General features: G+C 45.3%; 1 protein-coding gene across 2 annotated transcripts in view; it reads right to left on the bottom strand.

Moving 5' to 3' along the window:
* The window catches only part of NOTCH2 (notch receptor 2), a 131,066-nt gene that overhangs the window by 5,218 nt on the left and 100,936 nt on the right, over window positions 1-24,912 (bottom strand). The window contains exons 18-30 of one of the 2 annotated variants that reach the window (XM_048861934.2): window positions 23,204-23,405; window positions 19,772-19,925; window positions 18,520-18,704; window positions 16,289-16,421; window positions 11,501-11,746; window positions 10,627-10,739; window positions 9,126-9,655; window positions 7,799-8,146; window positions 7,377-7,519; window positions 6,114-6,324; window positions 3,376-3,472; window positions 2,764-2,932; window positions 409-701 (exon numbers count right to left, since the gene is read on the bottom strand). In XM_048861934.2, the coding sequence (XP_048717891.1) occupies window positions 409-701; window positions 2,764-2,932; window positions 3,376-3,472; window positions 6,114-6,324; window positions 7,377-7,519; window positions 7,799-8,146; window positions 9,126-9,655; window positions 10,627-10,739; window positions 11,501-11,746; window positions 16,289-16,421; window positions 18,520-18,704; window positions 19,772-19,925; window positions 23,204-23,405 (2,824 nt within the window). Of the gene's footprint in view, window positions 1-408; window positions 702-2,763; window positions 2,933-3,375; window positions 3,473-6,113; window positions 6,325-7,376; window positions 7,520-7,798; window positions 8,147-9,125; window positions 9,656-10,626; window positions 10,740-11,500; window positions 11,747-16,288; window positions 16,422-18,519; window positions 18,705-19,771; window positions 19,926-23,203; window positions 23,406-24,912 lie in introns of those variants that run through there. The other variant, XM_048861935.2, reaches the window with a different exon arrangement.

Genomic DNA, 24,912 nt, shown 5'->3' with positions numbered 1-24,912 from the left:
GGGAAGGGTGATTTTTCAATTCCATTAAGAAACAAGACTGAGAATTAATGAGAAACTTCAGAGAAATGTTGTATTCATGTAGCAATATCAGGGCTGAAATATGAGGACTCAGAATAGGCAAGATATTAACAAAAAAGCAAGTGAAAACTGAATAATTACGTGCAACATAATTACGTGTGTGTGGAATCCTGAGTTACTAATATCAGAAAAAACTAGACCTACAAAGAACCTTCATCCTTTTACCCTTGGTCCAATGCATTGCTCACAGTCTGAGAGCAGCATGGCCAAGGACACAGTACATGCCCAGATGCATCCTTCTGGGTGGGCAGGCAGATGTGCCATGCATTGCAGTTGCCTAACGCCACTATCTCAGCTAGTGTCCTAAAAGGGATTCCTTAAATGGTTTACCTGGAAGACACCCTGTGCATCAGCTGCCACAGCTGCATGAAGGGGAGACCGGCCCATGTTGTCTCGTGCATTAGCATCAGCACCAGCGTCTAGTAAGCGTTTTGCTGCATCTGCTCTTGAATAGCGGGCTGCTAAATGCAGTGCCATCTCCCCAGTACGGTCTGTTTGGGCTTGCAGGTTGGCACCTTGATAAATCAAGTCTGTTATTATATTTGCTGAAGAATCTTCCATTTCTTCATCTTCGTCAGAGCTGCCCACACGGAGAGATGCCAACATGAGTGGAGTGCACCCATCTGCAACAGAAGAGAAGTTTGAATGGTAACACCTGCATAACAGCAAAGGAAAGCAGATTGTGCCTGTTCCTAGCACCATATATCCTCTCCTTTTGTGCACTTGCACTGGGCCAGTGACAATCCCTTCCTTCCACGTCGGTGCATGCAGCTCCCTTTTACCTGTTCGCGCTGTGTTATGCTGTTCACATTTGGAAGGCTTTCTTCCCAACCACAGGGCTAGGAACTTAGTTCAAATGAAAGCTTAGAGACTGCAGAATCTGATTGTTTAGGCCCCATGCTCACCAAGGAAACTTTCCTGCTCATAACTGTTTCCCACTTAGTAGCTATCACGGGGGTCAGAAAGGAAATATGATGATGTTACAATAGCAATAAAAGAAGGGGGATCCAATAATAATTACAATTGATGAAAAGATTTCCATACATTTGGATGAGAAAACTGGACCAGGCCCTGGAGTAAGAACGTCCCAGAACATGCCGCAGATATTACAGTATACGAATGAAAATGATCTTTAGTGCTGTACTATCCAGAATAAAAGTCAGAGCCAATTCTCTTGCTCCCAGGAATCACTTCAGCATAGAACAGATCACACAGGGCCATGCAAGCTGATGAGAGAGCTTCAACTAACCACTTCAAAGGCCAGCAGAACACTCCCAGTGCATCTAGTCAACCGGGAAATACTGGAGCATAAGGGGAAAGTTTCTTCCTAAACTTAAGTGATCACTTGATGCTCTAGTTAGGAGACTGCCAGTAACAGAAAAGATGAAAGTCACAAGGGCTGTCTGAGTTATGGTGACCAAAACTGATCTCAGTACTCAAGGTGAGGACATATCAGAGAACATAAGACCACTACAGTATCAGCTGTAATATTATTCCTCTGTCCCTAGGAGACAGCAGAATGTCATATACACACAGCTGACCAAGGCTGCTTGTTAAGTAGATGTCTTCTTGTTTGTGCAGATTAATGGTATAAACTCATGCTCTAATGTCAGAAGGAAATCCTCCCCCCAACTTCTACGCAGACTACATGCTCTTGTGGAGTATAACCCTGCTCAACTGCCTCTCAGCAACTGCTGGCACAGATCAGTGCAGTAACACCGCTACCAGACTAGATGAGCTCTTGGTCATAGGCGCAGAAACTAGGGGTGCAGAGGATACTACAGCACCCCCAGGTGTTACGCGGGGCCAGTAGCCCCACACCCAGGCCTCCACTCCCCAGCCCAGGGCTTGGGTCCCGGCTGCCAGCCCTGCTTCCCGGCTGCTGGCCATGTGCCTGGGGTCCCCCTCCCAGGGCTCTGCTCTTGGGGTGCTGGCCCCGCTCCCTGGCCACTGGCCCTGTGCCCACGCACATAGCTCCTGGGGCTCTGCTCCCAGGGTCCTGGCCGCTGACCCCACAGCTGGGGCTCTGCTACTGGCCCCACATGCAGGGTCCTGGCTGCAGGCCCCATGCCCAGGGCTCCACTCCTGGCCCTGTGCCCGTCCCCAGCCTTTGCCCCCTTACCCCTGTCCGGGTCCCCCACCTCCTGGAGACACGGCACTGCTCCCAGCCCCAGCTGGGGAGAGCACGCCGACAGGGGTAAGGGGGCTGGCTTTTAGCACCCCCACTATTAAAGGGTTCCAGCGCCACCACTCTTGGTTATTTCCAGGATAGCAATTCATCCTTCATCTCTGCTGCAATGGTACCTTGACCACCGCCTCTGGGAGTTTTAGGGCCTTAATGGACTTCCTAGACTGTCTTTATGTATTGTTCCTTGTCCTACCATTTTCTGATACTGTGAATTCCCTTCCTTTATTTCACGCTATACTCCAAGCAATGCAGACCACGAGTCTGTCTTCCCGGAGTCTTTTTTCTAGACTGCATAGTAGGTCTCTCTCTCTAGCCTTAGCTCTTGGTCAAACTTTGTGTAATTTTGCTGGTGTCTCTGCATGTTCTGCATCTTTACCCTACATGAGGACTACAAGTTCTCACTGTTTTAGGTGTGGTTGTTCTAATGTTGGGAGAAGCTGGCAGGAGCCCCGGGGAGAGTTCTCTTTTCATAGCGCTACAGTTTACTCCAGACTGACCTGGACCTCTGACATTGACATCCAGCCCATCCACTTCCTGATCCTCCTGCGGTGGTGTAAGGGCTAGAGATGGGGTCCTACAGATGTCAGCTGCTTCTAGATGTTGCTGTGTCCACTGGCGTTGATCTACCTGCTCCTCTCCATCTGACAGCAAAGCTTGGTCTTCAGCCTGCACAGGGAAAATAAAAGTTTATTTCAAAACCCAGTCAAATAGCAGCAGACACTTTCAACACTGGTTTTTAAAACAAGCGTCTCCATTTACACAGCGTGGCATTCTTGAAGTTGAAGTTCCCACTGTGCAAGAACTGACCTGGATTTACAAAGAGATTAGCATTGCCAAAGCTTCTCTTTTCTCCTTTAGAGTCTGGAGGTCTGTACAGGAAGGGGCTCTGGCATGAAGTGATTTTGTTCCTGTTCTGCACTGGAGCAGTTACCCTGATTTTAAGATTTGCGGTTTGGACAGTGTTAACTTTTAGAAGGTTTTTAGATGTTCAGGATTAAGGGGGTATTTTGGGGGAGGGGCATGTTACAGAAGTACCAAACCTTATCCCAGGTAGAACAAGAAGAGTCTCAGTGGTGAGAAGGCAGTGTTCAATGCCTAGCACCTCTTACCTTTGCTCTCTTAGGCAGAGGTCCTCCATTGCCAGTCCAGTGCTCGCTGGGACTGCAGTCAGTCAAATTACCCTCTGTAGCTTGAACAGACAGATTCCTAAATAAATGGGGGAATGTGTGTCACATTGCAGACTGACAAAGTGAGAGCGAGATCACTAACACTCTAAATTTAACTAGTTGTGTGTATGTGTGATGGGGCATCTGCCTCACACTGGCTGGTAAGGGGTTAATGGAGCCCTAGGGAGGCTGCGTGGAAAGCAGACAATAGGAGAGGGGCTGTTCAGAAAGCAGCCAATCAGGGCCGGACAGGCCCATATAAGAAGAGCTGCAGGGCAGAAAGCAAGTTCAGTTGCTCCCTGGAGCTCAAGGAGGGAGAATTGGCTGCCTTGCAGGAGGAAAAAAAGCTAGCACTTTGGACAAGATAAGGGGAGTGAGAGCAAGCTCCTGGCTGACTGCTAGCCTGCTGAGGCCCTGAGGTAAGGACGAAGATAGTGCGGGGAAGTGGCCAGGGAAGTAGACTAAGAGGTTGGAAGGGATGCAGCATGTGACTGCCATCTGTAGGGTCCCTGGGTGGGGAATTGGAGTAGTGGGTCCCTCCCCCACTCGCCATTGAGGAAGTGGCTGGACAGTCAAACTGTGGTACTGTCCCCCAGAAGGGGGAGCACAGTGTATGGCACAACCGGAGGGCTGTGTCCTGAAGAGGATGCCGTGGTCCTTGGAGCGACATGGGTCCAGAAGCAGAAGTGACAGTGTGTGAGGCACCACAGAAAGAGGGCACACTGGCTAGCAGTGCTGATCCCTGGGACGGCCAGCAGGCGGTGTCAGACTGGTGAGTCACACCCTGTCACACGTGGTGGAGAATGTGGGCAGATGGTCACCCCTGATATAAGGGAAGGATAGAGGCTGCGGGGACAATTGCCCATCACAGAGATTGCAGAGACTATTTGAGAGACAGTGGAGGTGGAGACACAATGGAGATGCAATATGTGGAAGCATGTTTTGCTGAGGGCTTATATACCCTCCCAGACTGGACTTCAAAGTCCATGCCCCTGCGAAAAGGGGCCAAAAAGCAGCAAGGGCAGCTTCAAGTCCTGCTGCTCCAGGTACTCGAAACCCAACAGAGACAATGGGAGGCACAAGAGTACCTGCAGACCTATGACCCAGTTAGCAGAGCAGCAGCTGAACCTATTCAAGTTGCTGCGAAGGGGAGTCCATAGAAACTGCACGGAGCAAGAGGGGATGCAAGGCACCTGGAACAGGAGGCCAGGAGGATGCTATGCCTGTGGGCAACAAGTACACTGGAAGGCAGAGTGCCCCTACAGGGATAGGGGACCGAAACCTCACCCAGAGAACAGGAGGAAGGTAGGACCCAGGAGAGCCCCACCTGTGGGGAGAACAGGGAAGGGATGGGCGTGTTGGGCCTGTGAGCAACAGGTGCACCTGCGAAGGGAGTGTCCGGACCTCAGCTGTGGCGTCAAGACTGGCCCCGGGGAAGCGGCTAAGCAAGGGAAGGAACATGGGAGGCCCATGGCCAAAAGGAGGCAAAGGGCTTCCTGTTGATGCCATGAGAAGGGCTGTGTAAGAAGATATTAGCCCCTTAGGAGAAGGTGGATTGAAAACGACTGTGTCAGAGACTGCCCAGATGGATGAGGCAGGGAGGACTGTGGACCTGGTAGTATGGAGAATAACATGACTGGGACAGAGGGAGCCTGACCTGCTAAGTGGGAAATACTCTCCTAGATAAACTTTAAACACTCTTTACATCTGATTTAATCACCCTTGCAAAGGTGGCATCCATAGCCTTGCATAACAGACTTCCATTGAACTGGAGACTGGTAAAGGCTTTTTGCCATCTAGACAGGGATGAGATCTCAGAAATTGTCCTGCAGCAAGCAGGCTGGAGACCTGGTGGAATCCAGAGTGGCCCTTATGAGGGGTAGGATGTAAAATGGGATGAATGCAGATTTAACTTCAGATCTGAAGGTGGTGCAGGTCTCCTGCAGCAGTGTGAACTACCCTGCTGTTAGACTGAGCTCTTATGAGCCATTTGCCAAGATATGGATACTCCTGCAACAGATTATCACAATCGCTTCCACGCACCATGTCAATACCCAGTGTGCAGGGAAGGATCTTGCACTGTTCATTTCTTGCCCACCGAGAACGTGACATGTTTCTTCCATTTTGGGAGGTAAAAGCAAGCACTTTTAAGGCCGAGGGCCTAAAACCCACATGGGGCTTGTAAGCAGGGATTATGGTGCACAGAGAAGCCACACAGAATGAGACTTTCCTCAGTTATTCATGCCATTTGGAGAAGGCCAGAATAGGGGCTAGGCTATGATTTTTTTTGTTGATGCACAATCGCGCTTCATGATTTAAAATTCAGAGTCAGACACCAACCCTGATAGGTAACATCTAGTTTATCCCCTAGAGTGTAGTGCAAGACTGTTACCTACAATGGGTTTTCTGGTGCTTTATGCAATCTAGTTTTAAATTTATCCATGGGCTGGGACTTCCATCTGTGACATTATATGAGTTATCAAATGAAAGACCATCTCACCTGAACATCTGAACAGAGAAAAAGCATGAGAAATTTTAGACTGACATGTAAATTCACCCCACCCCCCAAAGTTTTAAGTACCTTTAATTAGGGACTTATGCACTACATGGTGGTTTGGTTGGCTCCCAAAAACCTAGCATGCATTAGCGTAAAGGCATTCAATGACCCAGTAGAGACTTACTTCAGTCCAACTGCATCTTCCCCAACTGGCTCTCTGCGCTTGTGGTTACTGGGGTCCCGGCGTAGAACAAAACCCTCCGGAAGCCAGAGGGAGCCATGCTTGCGCTTTCTCTTTGCCACAAGCACACCCAACAACAGGATGAAAAGGATGATCACAGCTGCCACAGCAAGTAGGTAAAGCAACTGGGTTTTCTTTGGTAGCCATGGTTCACCTAAAAATCCCAATTAAAATACAGCAAGGTAAGTGCTTTTTTGGAGAGCAGCCTTCAATCCTCCTTTGCTCTTTTTGTACATAGGGTTTCCTTCTTCATGAAGGCAGTGATTTTTCTCTACTTCACAGTGGGTTTAGAACAAAGGACGCCAAGGCCTTAGGAAGTTCAGACTCTGGCTATGCACAGTAAGTTCTGACAAGCCAGTATAACTGTACAATGAACACAGCACTTTCATTCTATCGTCTAGCCTTTGTTATATGTTTTTCAGAGTGCGTTTTAAAAGGTTGTAGGGCTGCAGAAAGCAAATTCTGAAGAAGTGTAACACTGCTTGGAGTTCCTGAACAAGCTGCACACGGCTTCATGAATAAGATCTTCAATGGTGCACTCAGTTGTTTTGACGAAGATCCTGTTCTTTTTAAAAAGATCCTGTTCTTTGCTCATCTGGTTCAAGATATCCATTCCCAAATCAAGTTTGAGAGATCAGATTTTAAAGTCACAACACTACTAGGTATAAAGAAGTTGTTTCTGGTCAAGTGCTGAATCTTGTAACTAGGGCTCAGGTTCTGGTGGAATCTAGGGAAATTCTGATTTGGAGAAGAGGAAATTTCTGGCAGGCTGAATTTTTATTAAAGGCGCCTATTTAAATATCAGCTCAGGGGGGTTGGAATGTTTGAATGAGTTCTAGCAGACAGATGTGATGGTCAAAGGTGTGTGACAAATCTCTCACATGGCTCTGCAAATTATCACCTCCACATATGCATTTTACAACTCGTTTTACACTCCACACTATAAAATGTAAAAAAAAATCATCACATGAAGCGTACCACACATGCACATAATGGCCACACATACCTGTAAGGGGGGGTCAGTAAATTAGCCCGCAATATGACTAAGTTTTTTGCAGGATTCAAGAAGCTGTATTTGAACAGTAAGGTGCAGGCAGGTGTTGAAGTGCTAATCAACAATTAAAACATGCCATTTCATACATTAAATCAAGCATTTACTTCCTTCATGAGCCAGACATATCCCCCATCTCTTCCAACGTTACTTACTTTGGACAGACACAAAGGGGTAGGGCAGCATGCCCTTGATGGCCTGAGCTGCTAAGAGAGCTGCAGCGGCTTCTGTGCTCTTAAAGCACTGGTCTGAATCTTCAATACATTGGCGGTTGTCAATTTCCAGGAACACCTTTGTGCTGCAGGAACAGAATTAAAGTGCAGAGAAGTAAGCAAAGGAAGAGAGAATTGGTCCTTCTAAATGGTGCATCCCTAAGTTAAAATTTAGTCTCCCAGGTTAATTCTTCCAGCCTAGCATTGTATTTAGATCTCCAACAATCTCCATAGTTTTATACTTCTCCTGTGGCAGAACACAGACATATTTTAGGCCACAAATACTGCATACATCTGAGCACACCTCACACCCACAGTACCTATCAATACAGTCTCACTAGTGATGCACAAAGGAATTCACTCACCCAATGACCTCCTGTTCAAGTTCTCTGGGCTTGCGAGTGCCCGAGAGCGATCGCCGACTCCGTGATGCCAGGCTCTCCCCATAGTACGGGTACACCATGGGGTTTCCCTGTGAGTCCAGTTTTATTCTCAGGTTGGTATGAAGAAGGGATCCTAAAGTCCGCAGGAAACTGCGGGCATCACTGAGCAGCTCATCGGGGGGCATCAATACCACAATAATAAGGGTCCCTTCTGCCAGTTTCTCAGCTTTGTCACCAGCGCAGTCCAGGCCATCCCAGCCACACTCCTCACTGTTACAGCCCTGGTCACAGCGCCTGTCTGCATAGTGATCTGCACAGTACTTATCATACCTAGGAGAGGGGCATGGGGTTACAAACAGCAGCACACCAGTGTTTCATTATACCTCTAGTCTGGGGCCTGCAGAACAGGATACAAACCTTTCCCCACTAGCAGCACACCAGTGTTTCATTATACCTCTAGTCTGGGGCCTGCAGAACAGGATACAAACCTTTCCCCACTAGCAGCACACCAGTGTTTCATTATACCTCTAGTCTGGGGCCTGCAGAACAGGATACAAACCTTTCCCCACTAGCTAATCAGCTCCAGTCTGGGTTCAGATTGAGGAGAAGACTGGAGGGGCTGTGGCATATCGGGTGAGGTATTTCACCTCTGGGGTGAAGCTGGCCCCAACTCTGGTTCTGAGTGGGTGGAGGAGACGTAATACCTGTAGGTCATCTGGTTTCGTTAAAGGGAGAGAATTGCTCAGTCCAGTAAATGGTCCTGCACCCAGCATGGGGATCAAGCGACTGGTTACCATGGCAAAGCTGCAGCACCTGCTGCCTGCTAGTGATTAGAAAGGAGCACCCCAGGAGTTCAGCTGTGGGTCTCACTCCTGTGCCAAGTTTGTATGGGGTAGGAGTCAGAACACGAAAAGACACCTATAAGTTCATTTTCCCCAGGACCTCAAGAAACACTCTGCTCTGGTTGGAGGGGTTTGCTGTAGTTTGAGTTTCTTTGGGAAGTAGGAGAGAGGTGCAGACTTTGCACTATGTTCAGTAAGCTGCTTTGCATGCGGTGTCACTGAGCAGACTATGTAACTTTGCCCGTAAACACACATCTTCCAAAAGTTATTTCCAAAGAAAGCTGAAAAACAGATGAGAGAGGGAGAGTTCTTTGATGCGGGGGGCCTAGCGAGGGTGCAGAGAACACGCGCCCTTCCCAGGGCTGCGGGGGGAGAGGCAGCACAGGCCAAGCATTCAAGCTGTTAGAAGCACTAGCAAGAACTTTGTGTTAGTTACAGAGATCTTAGCAGTCAGGAGCAGGCCTTACTTGCATAGCTTGCTATTCTGCTGACACTTGAAGTTGTCGAAAAGGCACTCGGGGGTGTTACAGAGCTCGTCGCACTGGCCATTGAAGTGCTGCCAGCAGTTCAGCGAGGAAGAGCATTTGGCCCAGGGATCCTCCACTGTCAGGGAACAGTCACCTCCATCCCACTGGCAGGCGTGCGTGTTACAGTCCTCGTCGCAGTAGCCATCTTTTGCTCTTTCTGCACAGTGTTGGCCCAGACAGCCCAGCGGCTGTTGGCTGGGGCGCACTGAGTGTTCACACTGGCTGCCTTCAGACTGATCTGGACACTGGCAGTAGTAGTAAGGTGGCTGAGTCCTGGGATAGCAGCTTCCACCATTCTGGCACGGCGCACTGGCACAGCCTGTACCAGTCTGGCATGCCGTGCCAGCTGAGAGCTTTGGGCAGTAACATCGGGGCCCAGAGGATGTCTGAATGCATTGCTCCCCTTTCTTGCATTTCACTTGCCCACAGGCACTGTGGCTGCCAAACTCACATTTAAACCCAGAATAACCCTATGAGAAAAGTGGGGAGATCAGACTGATTAATGTTCTTAGGGCTGGTGAAGAGATTTTGGTTATGTCATGCTCAAGGGTGCACAAACATGAGTTTATCTATTTCACAGACCCAACCCCCATGTCAACTCCTGTATCTCTACCCAAGGAACTTGTGGAGCTTTCCTAGATCTAACCACAGACACACTGGTTCCTGGAACCTCCAGGACTTTGAGCAGAAAGCCCACTAAGGAACTGGTCCCTACACCAAGAAGCTTATCTATCTGGCCTTGCCTTACAAGTCCATAGTGCACCCTTGAAGTGCATGTGCTATAGTTAAGGTTGCAAGACAATCTCCATCAGAATCTCATTTTCTCACAAGATGATAATTGTCAAGAATTTTCACACCTTTGGGGCTGACATTTCCCAGGATTGATCACTGAATGGAGTTGCGTGTGTACCTGGTTTTGACAAGCTGGAACACATTTTCTTTTGTTTTTTATTCATGAAAAGGGCTCAGTGGAGTTCTGTGTAAACAAGTACTCAAAGGAGCAGCAAAAAACCTAACACTAAATGTCTAAAACTATCTTTAGGACAGAGAAGTTGGCTAAGCTTTCTCAGAAGGGTACTACTCGGGATGGGAATGGCAAATCTCAGCTTACCACCTGTGGCATCCAGAAGGAACTGACTGGTGGGTGGGGCTGCACGCCTATGCTCAGCTGGGAGGCACATGGATGCTAGTGCAGCTCCAATGGACACAGCTTCCCACAAAGTTCAGAGGGTGCACACTTCCCCTACAGCAGGCATCAGTGCTCGCCATACTCAAAGAATAAGCAGTTTGATGGATGCTTTGAGGATCTTTGCGCTGCTCATGAGCGGACGCTAACTGACGGGGCTCACTACCTGCTGCCACTGGGACTTACTGTACAATAAAGCCAGAAAATGTGGGGATGTCTGAGCTAAAACATGCCGTGTAAGGGCATGGCACTTACTGGAGGACACTGGCAGATGAACCCATCAGGCACGTGACTGGCAACAGCACAAGTACCACCATTCTGACAAGGCTGCTGGGGACACACATCTGTTACGGTCTCACAGCGACGACCTGAGAAGCAGACACACAAGGGAAGGAGAGCACACACAGTTAAAATCAAATGGCTGCTCAATCCTCCCTTTATTTTTCAAGAAGAGACACTGACAAAAGATCCTCCACCAATCCGCAAGCGTCATTCACTCTGTGATTCTAAGTGTCCCTGAACTGTGGCACCTGGGGTGGAGCTGCAGAACGCCCTCTGGACAGTACCTAGCGGTACAACGTAGCTCGTGTTCCACATTCAATTCTGGCCATACCACCAAAATGGTATCAAAGAATTGGAAGCAGTCAAGAAAAGGGCAAAAAATTTGATCATGGATTTGGATGGAGCGATTTATGGAGAAAGTTAAATATGTATGGCTTGTTTAAGATGGCAGTGTGCAGAGAAGTAGAAATGAGAGTTGTGCACCCCTCAGATAACTGTAAACACTAAGGAGGGAAAGGATTTAGGGTAATGAATTGGGAAAAACTAGGAATATGAGATTAGGATAGATGAGATGAATATCAGGAAAGATGAATATCAGGAAAGAACTTCCTGGCAGTGAAGTGTATCAGGCTGTGGAATTCTCTCCAGCGGTATTTACGGAAGTCCCATTGCTCTAAGATCTTAAAACCAGACTGGCTAAAACAGCAGAAGTCTGTGGGGTGAACAATCATGGATTGTCATGGAAATGGACCGGATAACCTATCAACTCCTAGAGAAGGGCAGGACAATAAGGATAATGTTTTGATCAAGTCAATGGGAAACTGGGATAGCATTTCCAGATACTCACCAGTGAAGGCACTGCGGCATACGCATGTATAATCATTGACCAGCTGAATGCAGTCTAGGCTACCATGAGGGCTACAAGGGTTGGAAAGGCACTCATTAATATCCCCCTCGCAGCGCTCGCCTGCAAAGCCTGGGAGACAGTGGCACCTGTAGCCCCCAATTTGATCAATGCACTGTCCTCCATTAAAGCAAAGGGGTCCTCCCAGATCTGAAGCACAGTCATCAATGTTCTCCTCACAAAGATGGCCTGTTAAAACAAGTGAGAGAAACCAAACCCTCAGGCATCACGGCCTCATTTCTTATAGTTAATTAAGTTACCAAAGTCGACCTTCCATTTAATACCAGATTCACCTCGGTTAGGATCCCTGCCCAATGCATTTACTTCAGCCTCAGATCATCCCCAATGAATGTGTGGGTTAGATCGAGCCAGGTCTCAGTGGCTTTCGTTTAATTTAGGGTATATATATTTTTTAGAAAATTTGATTTAGTCCTATGGTTGAGGAATTATCTTTCAAAGCGATTGTTTGCTGAAACTGCCAGACAGTTCTGTATTGTCACTTGAAAGGCTAAAAACTACCAATATTAATTTAGTTTGATGGTAACCCTTAAACCTGATGACGAGAGTTTGGATGAACATACTTCAAATCATCAGCAACGGAACAAGTTGACAGAAGTGTCTGTGGACAGAATACAGACTCACGGCTGGCAGGGCACCACTGCTGGGCATCTAGGACAAGCCTTGGACATTGCTAGGGATGGTAGTTCCACAAGTTCCCCTCAGCAGCTTGTTCTGTTTAACCTATTCTATCTGAGGGTCAGATACTGTAGGGAAAGTGTTCTAAATCCACTACTGGTGCTGCCTCAGATAATAAGATATAGGATTCAGCTGAAGAACCAACCCGTAACTAATCCAGTTGAACCATATTTTCCTCATGCTTTACACAGAATACTCCAATTTATAAAAAGAAAAGGAGTACTTGTGGCACCTTAGAGACTAACCAATTTATTTGAGCATGAGCTTTCGTGAGCTACAGCTCACTTCATCAGATGTTGAAGTGAGCTGTAGCTCACGAAAGCTCATGCTCAAATAAATTGGTTAGTCTCTAAGGTGCCACAAGTACTCCTTTTCTTTTTGCGAATACAGACTAACACGGCTGTTCCTCTGAAACTCCAATTTATGTAACTCACTAGAATCTTTGCTCTTTTGTAACACCCTGATATTACTGACTCATTTGTTATCCACTACAAGACCCAAAGGCCAGCCAGCATCCCAGTTTTTATTTGGGAATTTGGCTATTCCTTCCAACATGGACCATTTCACTCATATAACTAGCATGCATGCCCTGCTTTTATCCATTAAACTTGTGACCCTAGCAAAAAGCTGGTTTGACATGCTGTATTAGTACCTGTTGCAAGAGTCATGAAAGGATGAGAGAACGAACAGTGGTGATGAAGGAAGCCAAAGAGCCTAGGTGAAAGAAACTGTGATAGGAACACAAACAAACAGAATCCACAAGAATTCTTTCCTCCCTAGCACTTCAACAATGTAGTTAATGCTGCATATCCTTCACAGGGGAAGAAGTTAACGGGGCAAGAAATGTCTGCTCTCATATGCAAGCTTGTATTGAAAGCTATGTTTTGAAAAACAGGTGACAAAGGAGAAGCCAGAACGGAAGTAGTATGTTGTTAAACATTAACTCTACTATAATGCGATTTTGTTTAAGAATTTCCTTTAGGGAAGTTCAATATATGAAGACTTTAAAAAAAAAAAGAAAAAAGAGAAAAAAAAAAAGAATTCTACCATGTACTCTCTAATGGGTTCAGTAGTAGCAACCTTACATTTTTTTCCATTTAACTTTTGGGGATAGATTCAGTTACAGCAGCAGATTTGAGCCCCACTGGAGCAGTGAAAAGTAGCTGCAGTGTATTGGTCAAATAACAGAAAGCAGCTGCAAATCTGACTTATCAGAACAGCACAAAGAAGCCAGAGTGCACTGCTGCACTGGGCCCTTAATTTGCAATTAAATTGTAAATGAGGGTCGCCGGAAGATGCCCAGAGCGCCCTGTGAAGCCCACAAGCTCGTGACTGGGACTGTCTCTAACGCAAACCTGGTGGACCAGACCTCAGTGGATCTGTAAAAAATCCTCACAAAGGGGGCTGTCTCTGCATGGCATCGCTCAACAAACAGCCTGCCTGGGTCTAAGGTTGTGTGCCTCTGAACTCATTCCTTTGAACTCAGAACTCATTTTCCTTTGGACATTTTCCTCAGGATTAGCCACTCAGCAGCATCTGCAAGTTAAAGAACTCCAAGAGAATGTGTATGAACTCAGATACACAATGTCCAAAAAGCAAGGCTTGAAAACAGCTGGCATCTATACATACGTTGTACCAGCAACTCTGAATGAAAGCTGAGCTTCTGACGATAAAGGGCAGGTCTGCACTAAAGAATTATTTCAGTATAAGGAAGGAGGGTGATGCTCTCCCGCCAACATAGCGCTGTGCACACGAATGCTTATGTCGGTGAACCCCCGAGTGACAAATTTTGCTGACATAAGTGCTCAAGTGGCCTGAGTACCTTTCCCAGACCTGAAGAAGAGCTCTGTGTAGCTCAAAAGCATCTCTCTTTCTCCAACAGAAGTTGGTCCAATCAAAGATATTATCTCCCCCACCTTGTCTCTCTAAGTATCTAGACAGGCAGACAAAGGCCATGTCTATATGTACAGAGCTGTAGCAGCGATACAGCTGCACCGCTGTAGCACATCTGTCAAGGTTCCCTCCCCACTCTGAACTCTAGGGTACAGATGTGGGGACCTGTATGAAAAACCCCCCTAAGCTTATTTCTACCAGCTTAGGTTAAAAACTTCCCCAAATCTCGGTTTGTCTTTGGACTGAGGTATGCTGCCACCACCAAGTGATTTAGACAAAGAATCAGGGAAAGGACCACTTGGAGTTCCTATTCGTACAAAATATCCTCCCAAGCCTACACCCCCTTTCTTGGGGAGGCTTGAAAAATAAACAAGGTGAGCACAAACCAGACCCTTAGATTTATAGGACACTAAAAACCCAATCAGATTCTTAAAAAACAGAACTTTATTATAAAGAAAAAAAAGTAAAAGAAGCACCTCTGTAAAATCGGGATGGAAGGTAATTTTACAGGGTAATAAGATTTAAACAAACAGAGGATTTCCCTGTAGGCAAAACTTAAAAGTTACAAAAACCAGGGATAAACCTCCCTCTAGCACAGGAAAAATTCACAAGCTAAAACAAAAAATAAACTAACACATTTCCTTGCTTTACTTACAATTTTTGTAATCTAGATGCTTAGTTCAAGTAGGGCTTTGGGAGATGTATTTTCCCTGTCCTGATTCCTCGCTGACCAGATAGAACCAACAAAGAGAACAAAGCAAAAACCTTCCCCCACAGATCTGAAAGTATCTTCTGCCCTTATTGGTCCTTTTGGTCAGGTTAGAACCAGGTTACCTGAGCTTCTTAACCCTTTACAGGTAAGGAGGGATTTTATGATACCCTTAGCTGTATGTTTATGACAACATCTGATGAAGATGCTCTCTGCCAATGGTAGAGAGTTCTCCCATCAGCAGAATAAAACCACTTCCACGAGCAGCAGAAACTCTTTCGCCGACACAGTGCCGTGTACACGATTGCTTATGTCGGTGTAACTTATGTCACGCGCGGGGGGGGAGTGTTTTTTCACACCCCTGAGCGACATAAGTTATGCCAACATAGCGTAATACTTAGGTGTATAGGATTGAAATGCAAAATGATCTTTGAACTGGAGTAATGGGCTGAAAACAATAAATGGAATTAAATAAAAATATAAAGTGGTTCACATAGGAATAAGTGATTATCTAGACTGGGGATCCTTGCTGGGCACTCATACTAGTGTGTGATCTGAGTTGGAGTAGAGTTTAATAACACACAGCAAGTGGTTTATGTAGTTATATAATCCTGTTTAAGGTCTGAGTCATCTATTCAGCTCTACCTGGCACAAATTTGGCCTTACCTGGAGAACTGTGCTCCAGTAAGGGCATCACATTTCAGAAAAGAAACTGAAGAAGATTCAGAGGAAGATAAAAAGTTTAAAACTGGTTTGGGAAACAAAATCTATGCAGAAAAGCTGAATGAACTGGGCATGTTTAGTTTGGAAAATGACTAAGCAGAGATAAATATTTGCTGACTAGTGAAAACATTTGATCCCATGTGCACTTTATAACACCTTTATCTATATCTACTATGGCAAAACTAACAGTAGTAGCTTAATGTACAGCAGGGAAAATGGAGATTAAATTGAGCAAACGTTATATCAAACACACTATCAATGGAGGTTATGGAATCACCATCACTGAAATATACAAGCTTGCCAACTATTAGATGACTATGGGGTAATCAAAATCAGTCTGGCTGCAGTGGAACAAGTTAGACCAGTTTTGTTCAAACTTCCTTCCCAAAAAAGGATTCCGCGACTGAGGTTAAGTGGAGGCTGAAATCTCAAGAACTTGAAGAAGAAAGGACACTGGAGTTATGCAAGCACTAAACACACTTTTTACACAGCTAATACCATCCTGGTTAAAATAGTCCTGATGTTATAATTTATCCAGTTCCTTTTTTAAAGGTAACAGGGAAGATGTGTGTCTCTCTCAGGCACTCAGAGCGCTTGACTTGACAGCCCTCTTCAGGAGGAAGTACAATAAGCCCTGGGGACTCTATGGCATTAAAGCCAGTCTACCAGAACAGAAAGTGACTCTTTTACATAATTGCTGAGTTTCCTACCCCGAGTTCCTGGTGGACAGGAGCACATGAAATGATTGACAAGATCAATGCAGGTTCCTCCATTCTGGCAGGGCTGGAACTGGCATTCATCCACTTCATACTCACAGTTGACTCCTTGGTATCCTGGCGCACACTATCGGTATAAAAACCAAACAAGTGTAAATAATCTTCACCCAGAATGAACACAGTAGCATACTCTGAGACTGACATACCCTAGGCTAAAACAGGACAAAATACTCTGTGGGCCAAATGCTGCCCTCATCTGTTGCTGTGCCACATCAATGATTTCAGTGGGACAGCAGAGGTAACCAAGCACAGAATGTGACCAAGGAACTATTGAACTCCCCACTGAATGTCTGAAAGCGAATGATCTTGTTCCTGAGGACAGCTTACAGAATGCACATGAGAGAGGCAAGGTAGGTGAGGCGATATCTTTTATTGGACCAGCTTCCGTTGGTGAGAGAGACAAGCTTTTGAGAGCTCTTCTTCAGGTCCAATAAAAGATATTACCTCCCACACCTTGTCTCTCTAATATTCAGGGTCTGACACTGCTACAACTACATTGCATATAAGAATCTCACATGACACCCATGGAACTCCTGATTAGATTCAGCTGCTGTAGAAGTTGACTTGTGTTTTAAGTGTTATGTAAATGCAAACCCCTCAGGAAACGTGCCTCCAAGATCCTGCATGTACCACCATTCCCAAGGGCCTGGGAATGAGGGTTGGACACAATAACCTCTGGAATCAATCTACACAGCCCTGTATATTGGCCATAGAGGTCAGGGAGAGCACTTGGAGGCACTTCCCAACCTGGGAAGCAAGTGAACCCCACTTCCCTAGCAAGATGAGTATAGGAAATTTTGTAATATGTTCTAGTTTCTTTTCATGTAATCACAAAAGTTAGGGATGGGAGAGGTGAAGAAATCCATGCCCCTGGGGGCATAACATTTTAGTAACTAGCTACCATATCGCCTTATACTGAATACTGCCGGAAGGTCCTTCTGAAGTGTTGCCTCCCTCCCTGCCAGTATACAAGTTTCAACTTATTTTCAGATGTATTAGCTGTGTTTTTCCCCACATCAAACCTTGTTTTGCTGTTTGACCACATTTCTAATAGCTTTAGAGCTCTTTGGACTTTGATTAACTGGTACATAGAACTCTTTCCGTTAAATATAATCGGAAAATGTCATTAACATGGCACTTACTCTCCCCTAGAAGGAGAAAGGGCCCAACACCTTCCTCTACCCTATGAGGGGACACACACTGCTCTTTAATTGCTTATAGTTCAGGTAATTGTCTTGGGTATGTCTTGTGCATACCAAACACAACTTGAGTAAGGGTATGTCTACACTTGCAAAGTTTTTGCACTGTAAGTTTCACTGGTGATAGGGAACCGGTGAAAGTAAAGCACTGGTTTGTGTACTCATTTAATTCCTCAGGCATCAGAGAGCATTTACATTAGCAGCACTTCCATCGCTGATGAGAGCTGCACTCTAGGGCAGCTATCCGCAGTGCGGCTCTCTCCAGTTTGACGATGGGTCTTGTGGGAAGGGGGGCGGGGGTGTGATCGCGGGACATACTAGATCCCTGCACAGTCTCCTCTCCCCAAACACTGATCAGCTCCAGCAGCTCAGCATGGCTCCAGGCAGGGGATCCTTTGCTCTCTGGAGCAGGCATTGTCACCTGGCCAGATAAGTGAGCACTTGCCAAGAAAACAGGAAGGGGAGTTTCAAAGTTCCTGGGGCTTTACAGGGGGAGGGGTGGATGTCTGTTTACCTAGCAGCAGAGCTGCTGGCCAGAGTGGTCACCTAGGCACTGTGGGATATCTTCTGGAGGCTAAAAGCTGTGCAAACAGGAAGAATGTGTCTTCACTTGCACATCACCACAAAAGCATCACCGGTAAGAGCTGTACACCTCTCCTGGAGGTGGTTTTCTTTTTGTGGTGAAACTTCTGAGTTTCACTGCAAAAAGTCATTGGCAAGTGTAGATGCTCTCATGGTTTTTGAGCAAAAAAGGGACTTTTGCCACTTTAAATGGCAAGTGTAGACATGCCCCAGGTCTCAGTGTTGTTTGGAAAATGATCAGATACACTTGCAAAGGACCTGGTAACCATTATGGGAAACAGATCACAGTAAAAATGATAGGATGTGAGTGAAGATTTGTACAATGAAAATGGAGGTGAGTAAGAGCTAAGCATCTTCCTTTTGTCCCTTATCATCCAGCTTTACCTCACACCGATATCCCCCGAGATAGTCACTGCAGGTGGCACTATTCTGGCATGGATTGGAGGTGCATTCGTCCAACTGCTCTTCACAGTAACTGCCAGTGTAGCCCATGCGGCACTGGCAGCGATGACTGTTTCCCACGTTAAAGCAAATGCCGGAATGCTGACACAATTGGTCTATGGGGACTCCTAGAATAAAAATTAATTAAGCAAAGTAAGCAGCCATCTCAAAGTAACATTTCAGAAAAAAAGCTCCCAAGTGCCCACATAGTCGTGAGTTCACCTGGGAATACTTACAGCTAGACCCAACCTACACAAAACTTCTATACCAGGAACTATTCTTTAAAACAAGACTGTTCACCCTGACAAAGAATCACCCAGATTCTGGACAGGACATTGCCGTTAGCCCCATGGCAGACAATGACTAACAATGCCAGCTTGGATACTTTTATTCATATCACTAGATAATTTACCACTTGGTGAGTCTCTGCATCTAAAATGTACATAAACCTAAGTTTGCAAATACTGGTTTCCACCCCATCCTCATCACCTGCTGGAGAAGCCCTTCTCACCCCTTGTATTGAGAATGCCTCTTCCAGACATTCTTGGACCCAGCCTTGGATTTGTTCCAAGAAGACTCTTCTAGGAAGATTCTGCAGCACATTCCATTTACATCAGGTTTTTTCCATCTGCATCATTTGAATTCGGTAATGGAGTATGGGCCCAAAAGTTGTAGGCAGATGAAGCATCTACTGACCAATATCACTTAACCACATATTTAAGGCATCAGATGTGTAACAGACCTCTCATCTACAAGGAAGGCAGGGTTTCAACTTGGTCTTTTGGGGATTCACCAGAAGGGCACAAAAACAAATTAGCCCAACAGCATTCAAAGGAGCAGCCCTTACGGAACAGAGATTACTGAAACCCTGAACACAGACTTAGAGTAGTGTGAGCTGTTGTAGCTTTCCCGGAGAACTAGTCCCTAACTAGGGAGAAGAAAAGTGTTCAGTAAACAAACTGAAGGAATCAGAGGGAGTTTGGACTTAATGCTTCAATAAGGGACAGAGGGTGTCTGGGGGCCATATCTCCTTATAAAACCTCACCTAGAGCCTTCCACAGCTTAATACTGCTTCTCTGTGGCCTCATAAGGGCCAACACGTCCCAGATTCCAAATGCATCTCAGGAGGGGAGATCCGCAATGACAATACTTTGAGAACTACTGTTTGCTACAAGCACAGAAGAGCACTACTTACCCCTCTGTGAAGCAGCCACCTGACAGGAGACGTTGGGCACGTCACAATAGGCGCCAGTCCAACCAGATGGACAGATGCATTGAGACTGAGTTCCCCTCTGGATGCATGTGCCTTTGTTCTTACAGGGAGACTTGTTGCACAGATCCTTGAGTGTCTGAAAAAACAGATCAAACAACTGAGAAGTACAAAAAGAGTATTCAAAGCAGTAGGTTGGAGAAGGCACTGCAAAGGAAATTCTCCAGCCAGCTAGCCAACTCCTTGATAGGACCAGTCTCTAAGTCCCTGAATCCAAACGTGTGCAATGTCAGTTTTTCAACTTCGCCCCTCTATGCCAGACTGGGACAGTGTCACCTGCCTGAGTCTTCCTCTCGATGAAACCTGAGAGATACCTTGCCCCAAGAGGGTACTCTAATCTCAGCTACATGCTTCCTTTGTCCAGGATGCTCCAGGCACTGAGAAAGGAAGCATGCTGCCCACTTTTGAGCTCTCCCCTGGGACCCTCCCTCACGGAACCAAGGTGATACGTGCCATCAGCAAAGTGAGCAGGCGGACAGAGAAGTAACATTACCAATGGAAGTATGAAGATTTAATTTCAATGATGATTTGCTACAATGTTTCTCACATACAACTCCTTGGAGAATCATTTTTGCCTCTTCCCAGGCTCCCACCTTCACATTAACAGGAAGCCTCAGTAAGTCAACAATCCCAGAATCCACATTTTTCACTGAATCCCCGCCCCACAGTTTCCTCCTTTTCCAGGAGGGAAGTGAGATGTCGAAGTCATTTATGCTCTTTGCCTCCACCACCTGCCTCGTTAGCTTCTCCTGCCTAGTTATTCCCCCCTTTGCAAGAGCTCATTCTTTCTGAATTCTCCTGCTTTCCTGCAGTTTAGTTTAAATTTCCCCACCATTCCACACTCTTGGTAAAAGGATCAAAGAATACTGGGCCTATTGATTTCTTAAACATAAACAAGGAATGCATTGTTCAAAAGAAAGAATTTGCAGTTTTGTATGAAAGACACAAAACAACTGAGTTCCCACTCAACTAATTAGGCTTACCACTCCACCATATCTGTCCCAAGATAACAATAGAGACAAGGTGGGTGAGGTAATATCTTTTATTGGACCAACTTCTACTCGTAAAAGAGACAAGCTTTGGAGCTACACAGAGCTCTGCTGGGACCAACACGGCTACACCACCACTCCAAACAACAATCTGAGACGACTATACCTTTACCAGCTTATTTGCTTTCTCAGCACCTAGATGTGAATTATGTCAGACTCCTTCTCAGATAGATTTGGGAGAGAAATCTGGATCGTTGAGTATTAAAGAAAGGAATGAACTCAGGATTATATCCCCCCCCATCCGTGTTTTAGCCCTTTCTTTTCTGGGCTTAATCTGTGACCTTTGCACTTGTAATGAGTTATTGGTTACTTAACATACTGGTTTCTATAGCTTCTCATTCCTTTTATTTAGTCCTTGCTGTTCCAGCTCTTCATTAATTATATCAAACCTACTTTACACAGAGACAAACTATAATGTCTGCAGCCTGTAGACATTATATCCCCTTGGAGAATCATTTTTCTCCACTATACTCTTCAATGGAGTTGTTAAATTCAGGGAGTCTAGAGTTCCTTGTCATATACAATGCATGTTATGATATGATCAAACTTCTTCTTGTGTTCATTGTGGAAACAGAAATTTCCTCAGAGGTCTACCCAGTAACATTAGGAAGCAGGAACATTAAGTATTTTTCCAACCAATCACAAGGTACATGATGGCAGCAGAGGAACTACTGAACTTTACAGTATTTTGGGACTATCTTTAATGCTAGGCTTCTTGGTGAGGTTTTAAGTAGCGTGCAGAGACTCCATACACCAGGTGTTCAGACTGAGAAGTTCTCATCTTTTACATTTTATTTTCATGGCCTCTGTAAATGGCAAAGGCTTTACTGTCATACTTCTCTGCATTATTGGACACCACGTTGTGTTTTCTTTTTCAAATGTACAAACAGTATTGCGTATTTTCCTGTGTGGGTGCTTGTAGCCATCATTGGGTTATTTCTCATGTCTGACTAAATATCTTGCATCAATCAGTTGTTGTTGGGGTTTTGTTTTGTTTTTTATTAATTGGCAGCATCTTGCAGCCAACCTGCTAGGTTAAGTGTCAAGCAGTATACCTAATACTAAGTTCCAAAAATTGCTCATGGTGTTACAAAGCCATGTAAGCATAAGGGAAACTTGCAAAATTCTCATGAAGTTGCAGTCTTTGCCTGGCAGTTTTTATGACACGCTCAGATTGTCTACAAATGACAGAGCTCAGCAGCCTTCTCTTGAATGAAGCCAATGCTGAAGCTCACTGTTGCAAGGCTGGAACAGAGACCTAAGGCATCATGGCTATGTTTCAATTACAGTAGCATCACAAATATCTTACTGGCAGAATGTAACTTAGTGCTCTACATCCATGTCAATAAGCCAAGTTTCATTCAATGACACATTTGATTTTGAACTAATACAAATAGATTTTCTGCACTTAAAAGAACTGAGTGGCAAGACTGAGATAAGCACAAATCCTTTTGGAAGTAAAATTCAAACACTGTTTGAATGTTATCAGCGTGATCAGTTTTGATTAATTCAGTTCAATTGCTTGCTTCCTACCACTTCCTTAAACTTCAGTCACGTTAAATCAAATTCATGCAGAGATGTTTGGTAATCACTGCTGAATCTTTTGCAGAACAGAGCAGCAGCTTTGACGTTTATTACAGGTACTGTACAATGGGAAACCCCACTTACTGAATACAAAACTGCTTCATTGTGCTATTTTAGTCTTACTGAATCTAACGTACTGGATGATCATGTCAGTTATTCCCGTACAAGAGTTCCTTTGATTGTTTGTGATCCAGAGAGGATGTTTGTTTCAATTACCTTGATTGGCTCTTTGTGGAAAAATTTAGTTTGTTTGGGATCTCACAACTGCATCTATCATAGGGCTTGTCTACACTTATAGTGCTGAAGCGGCGCAAATGCCCATGAAAACGCTACCTATGGCGAATGGAGAGCATAGGTAATCCACCTCCCCGAGAGGCAGTAGCTGTGTCGATGTGAGAAGCCCTCCCGTTGACACAGCGCTGTCTACACCAGGGGTTAGGTCGGTATACCTCACGCAGGGGTGTGGAAAATCCATGCTCCTGAGTGACATAGTTATACCAATATAAGTTTGCAGTGTAGACTAGGGCATAGTTACCAGGAAAGTTATTACATAGTTACTACAGCTAATTGTGGGCTTTGTTACCCAAAAAGTACTAGACACAGTGAGCTGTGTCTACACCAGCTGTACACTTTTTCTGCTGTGTAACAGTTCAAATGAAAATGTTAAGTGAGAACGGACCAGACAAAATAATTGCTGTAACAGTCTGAACTCAATGCCACTTACTTGGCAGTCTTTCCCAGTGTAACCCAAGGGACAGATGCATTGGTAGGTCCCCAGGCTATCCACACAAGTCCCTTTGTTCAAACAAGGATGGGAATCACATTCATTAATTTCCATCAGGCAGAAGGCCCCAGTGAACCCCACCGGGCACTGGCAGGAAAAGGAGTTGATCCCATCCACACAAGTGGCTCCATTGAAACAAGAACTGAAAAACAAATAAGCATGAAAACAAAACTCAGCTACAACAAAACGCAAGTTAACCGACAGCCAAAGATTTTGTATAGGATACAGACAACAGAGAGATAAAGAGCTGGATTGGATCATCTGCTCTGTCCCTTGGCGGGCCTACAGCATACTTACTATGGCTTTGTCAGTCCACTCCACTGTTTGCCATACTGTGAATTTTGTGCTGTGCTAGAGCCACTAGCCTAGTTCTCCAGAGGCTAGGGTTCAGTGTGGGCAGAAGCACTCCATACCAATGTGTAACCATGTGACCAAAATACAGAGGAACGAGTGCTATTTAAGCAGAGGAGAGTTCTCATGGTGGTGGGGTTAGAGTTGGTGAAATGCTATGGCCTGTGTTACACAGCAGGTCAGACTAGATGATTATAATGGTTGGTCTCTTCTGGCCTTACTCTCTGCAACTTTGACCAAGTGATTCCTGCATCAAGCCCATGACTTCTGGCTGAGCTAGAAGCATTTCTCTGGAGAAACACCCAATCTCAATTTAAAGACAAAGTGATGGAGAATCCACTATATCCCTGGATAAATTGTTCCTGGTTAATTACCCTCACTTTAAACGGTGCATCTTATTTCCAGTTTGAATTTATCTAGCTTCTGCTTCCAAGCAACTGGCTCTTGTTCGCCCTTTGTTCGAATTCTCCTCTCCATGTAGATCACAGTGTATAAGTACCAAGTCACCTTTTAGACTGAAGCTCAGTCTATTTTGTTGATCAAAGACAAGTTTGTGAGGCAGGTTTCTCAGACCAGAGAGCACCATGTGCGCTTTGGGGAGCGGGGACACCAAACCATATTTTGCTCCCTGAGTCTGCAATATCTGGCTATGGACCCCAGAACACACAGGAGTGACCCCTGCTTTACATTTGCAGAACAAAGCCCTGGCCTCTGAAGTTTTAAATAATCCAAGCAATAAGGATTCCATTGCTTGTCTAGAAAGACTATTCAAGAAGGTTAAATCTCTTATTAGCCTAAATTTTCCTCATCTATATTTGATTCTATTACTCCTCAGTAATACCTCTGCTTCCCAGGTGTACACAGCTTTCAGTTGTGTTTTGTAGACAGAGTCACTTTTATTGCACCTAGCCAAGTTTTACATATGTAATTCCTTTAAACTTTCCTCAAATCAATGCCTTTTGCCGATCTACCCTATTACTAGTTTTGCTGCTTTTCTCTAAATTCCCTCCAATGCCTCCAACTTTTTTTGATTGAATCACGTTTGAATCAGAAACACCCGTTAAAGAATTCTTGTTTTTTGAATCTCTATCAAGATGTTCAATGGTAGAAGAAATTTAACAAACTGAATGAGTTTATCATAGCAAATGGTGTAGAGTGGCAAAATTGCATTTGTGTGCTCTGACAGACCTTACGCCCTGACTGGGAAATTTGGTCACGGTGCTTTGGCAAAAATTCAACTGGCACCTAATGCTAAGTTCACTTGCTGCTGTATTCATTGTGAGGCACTACTTGCTAAA

This window comes from Caretta caretta, chromosome 8 (genome assembly GCF_965140235.1).
Source record: "Caretta caretta isolate rCarCar2 chromosome 8, rCarCar1.hap1, whole genome shotgun sequence".
NCBI lineage: Eukaryota > Metazoa > Chordata > Testudines > Cheloniidae > Caretta > Caretta caretta.
This window is presented reverse-complemented; position numbering and strand designations above follow the sequence as displayed.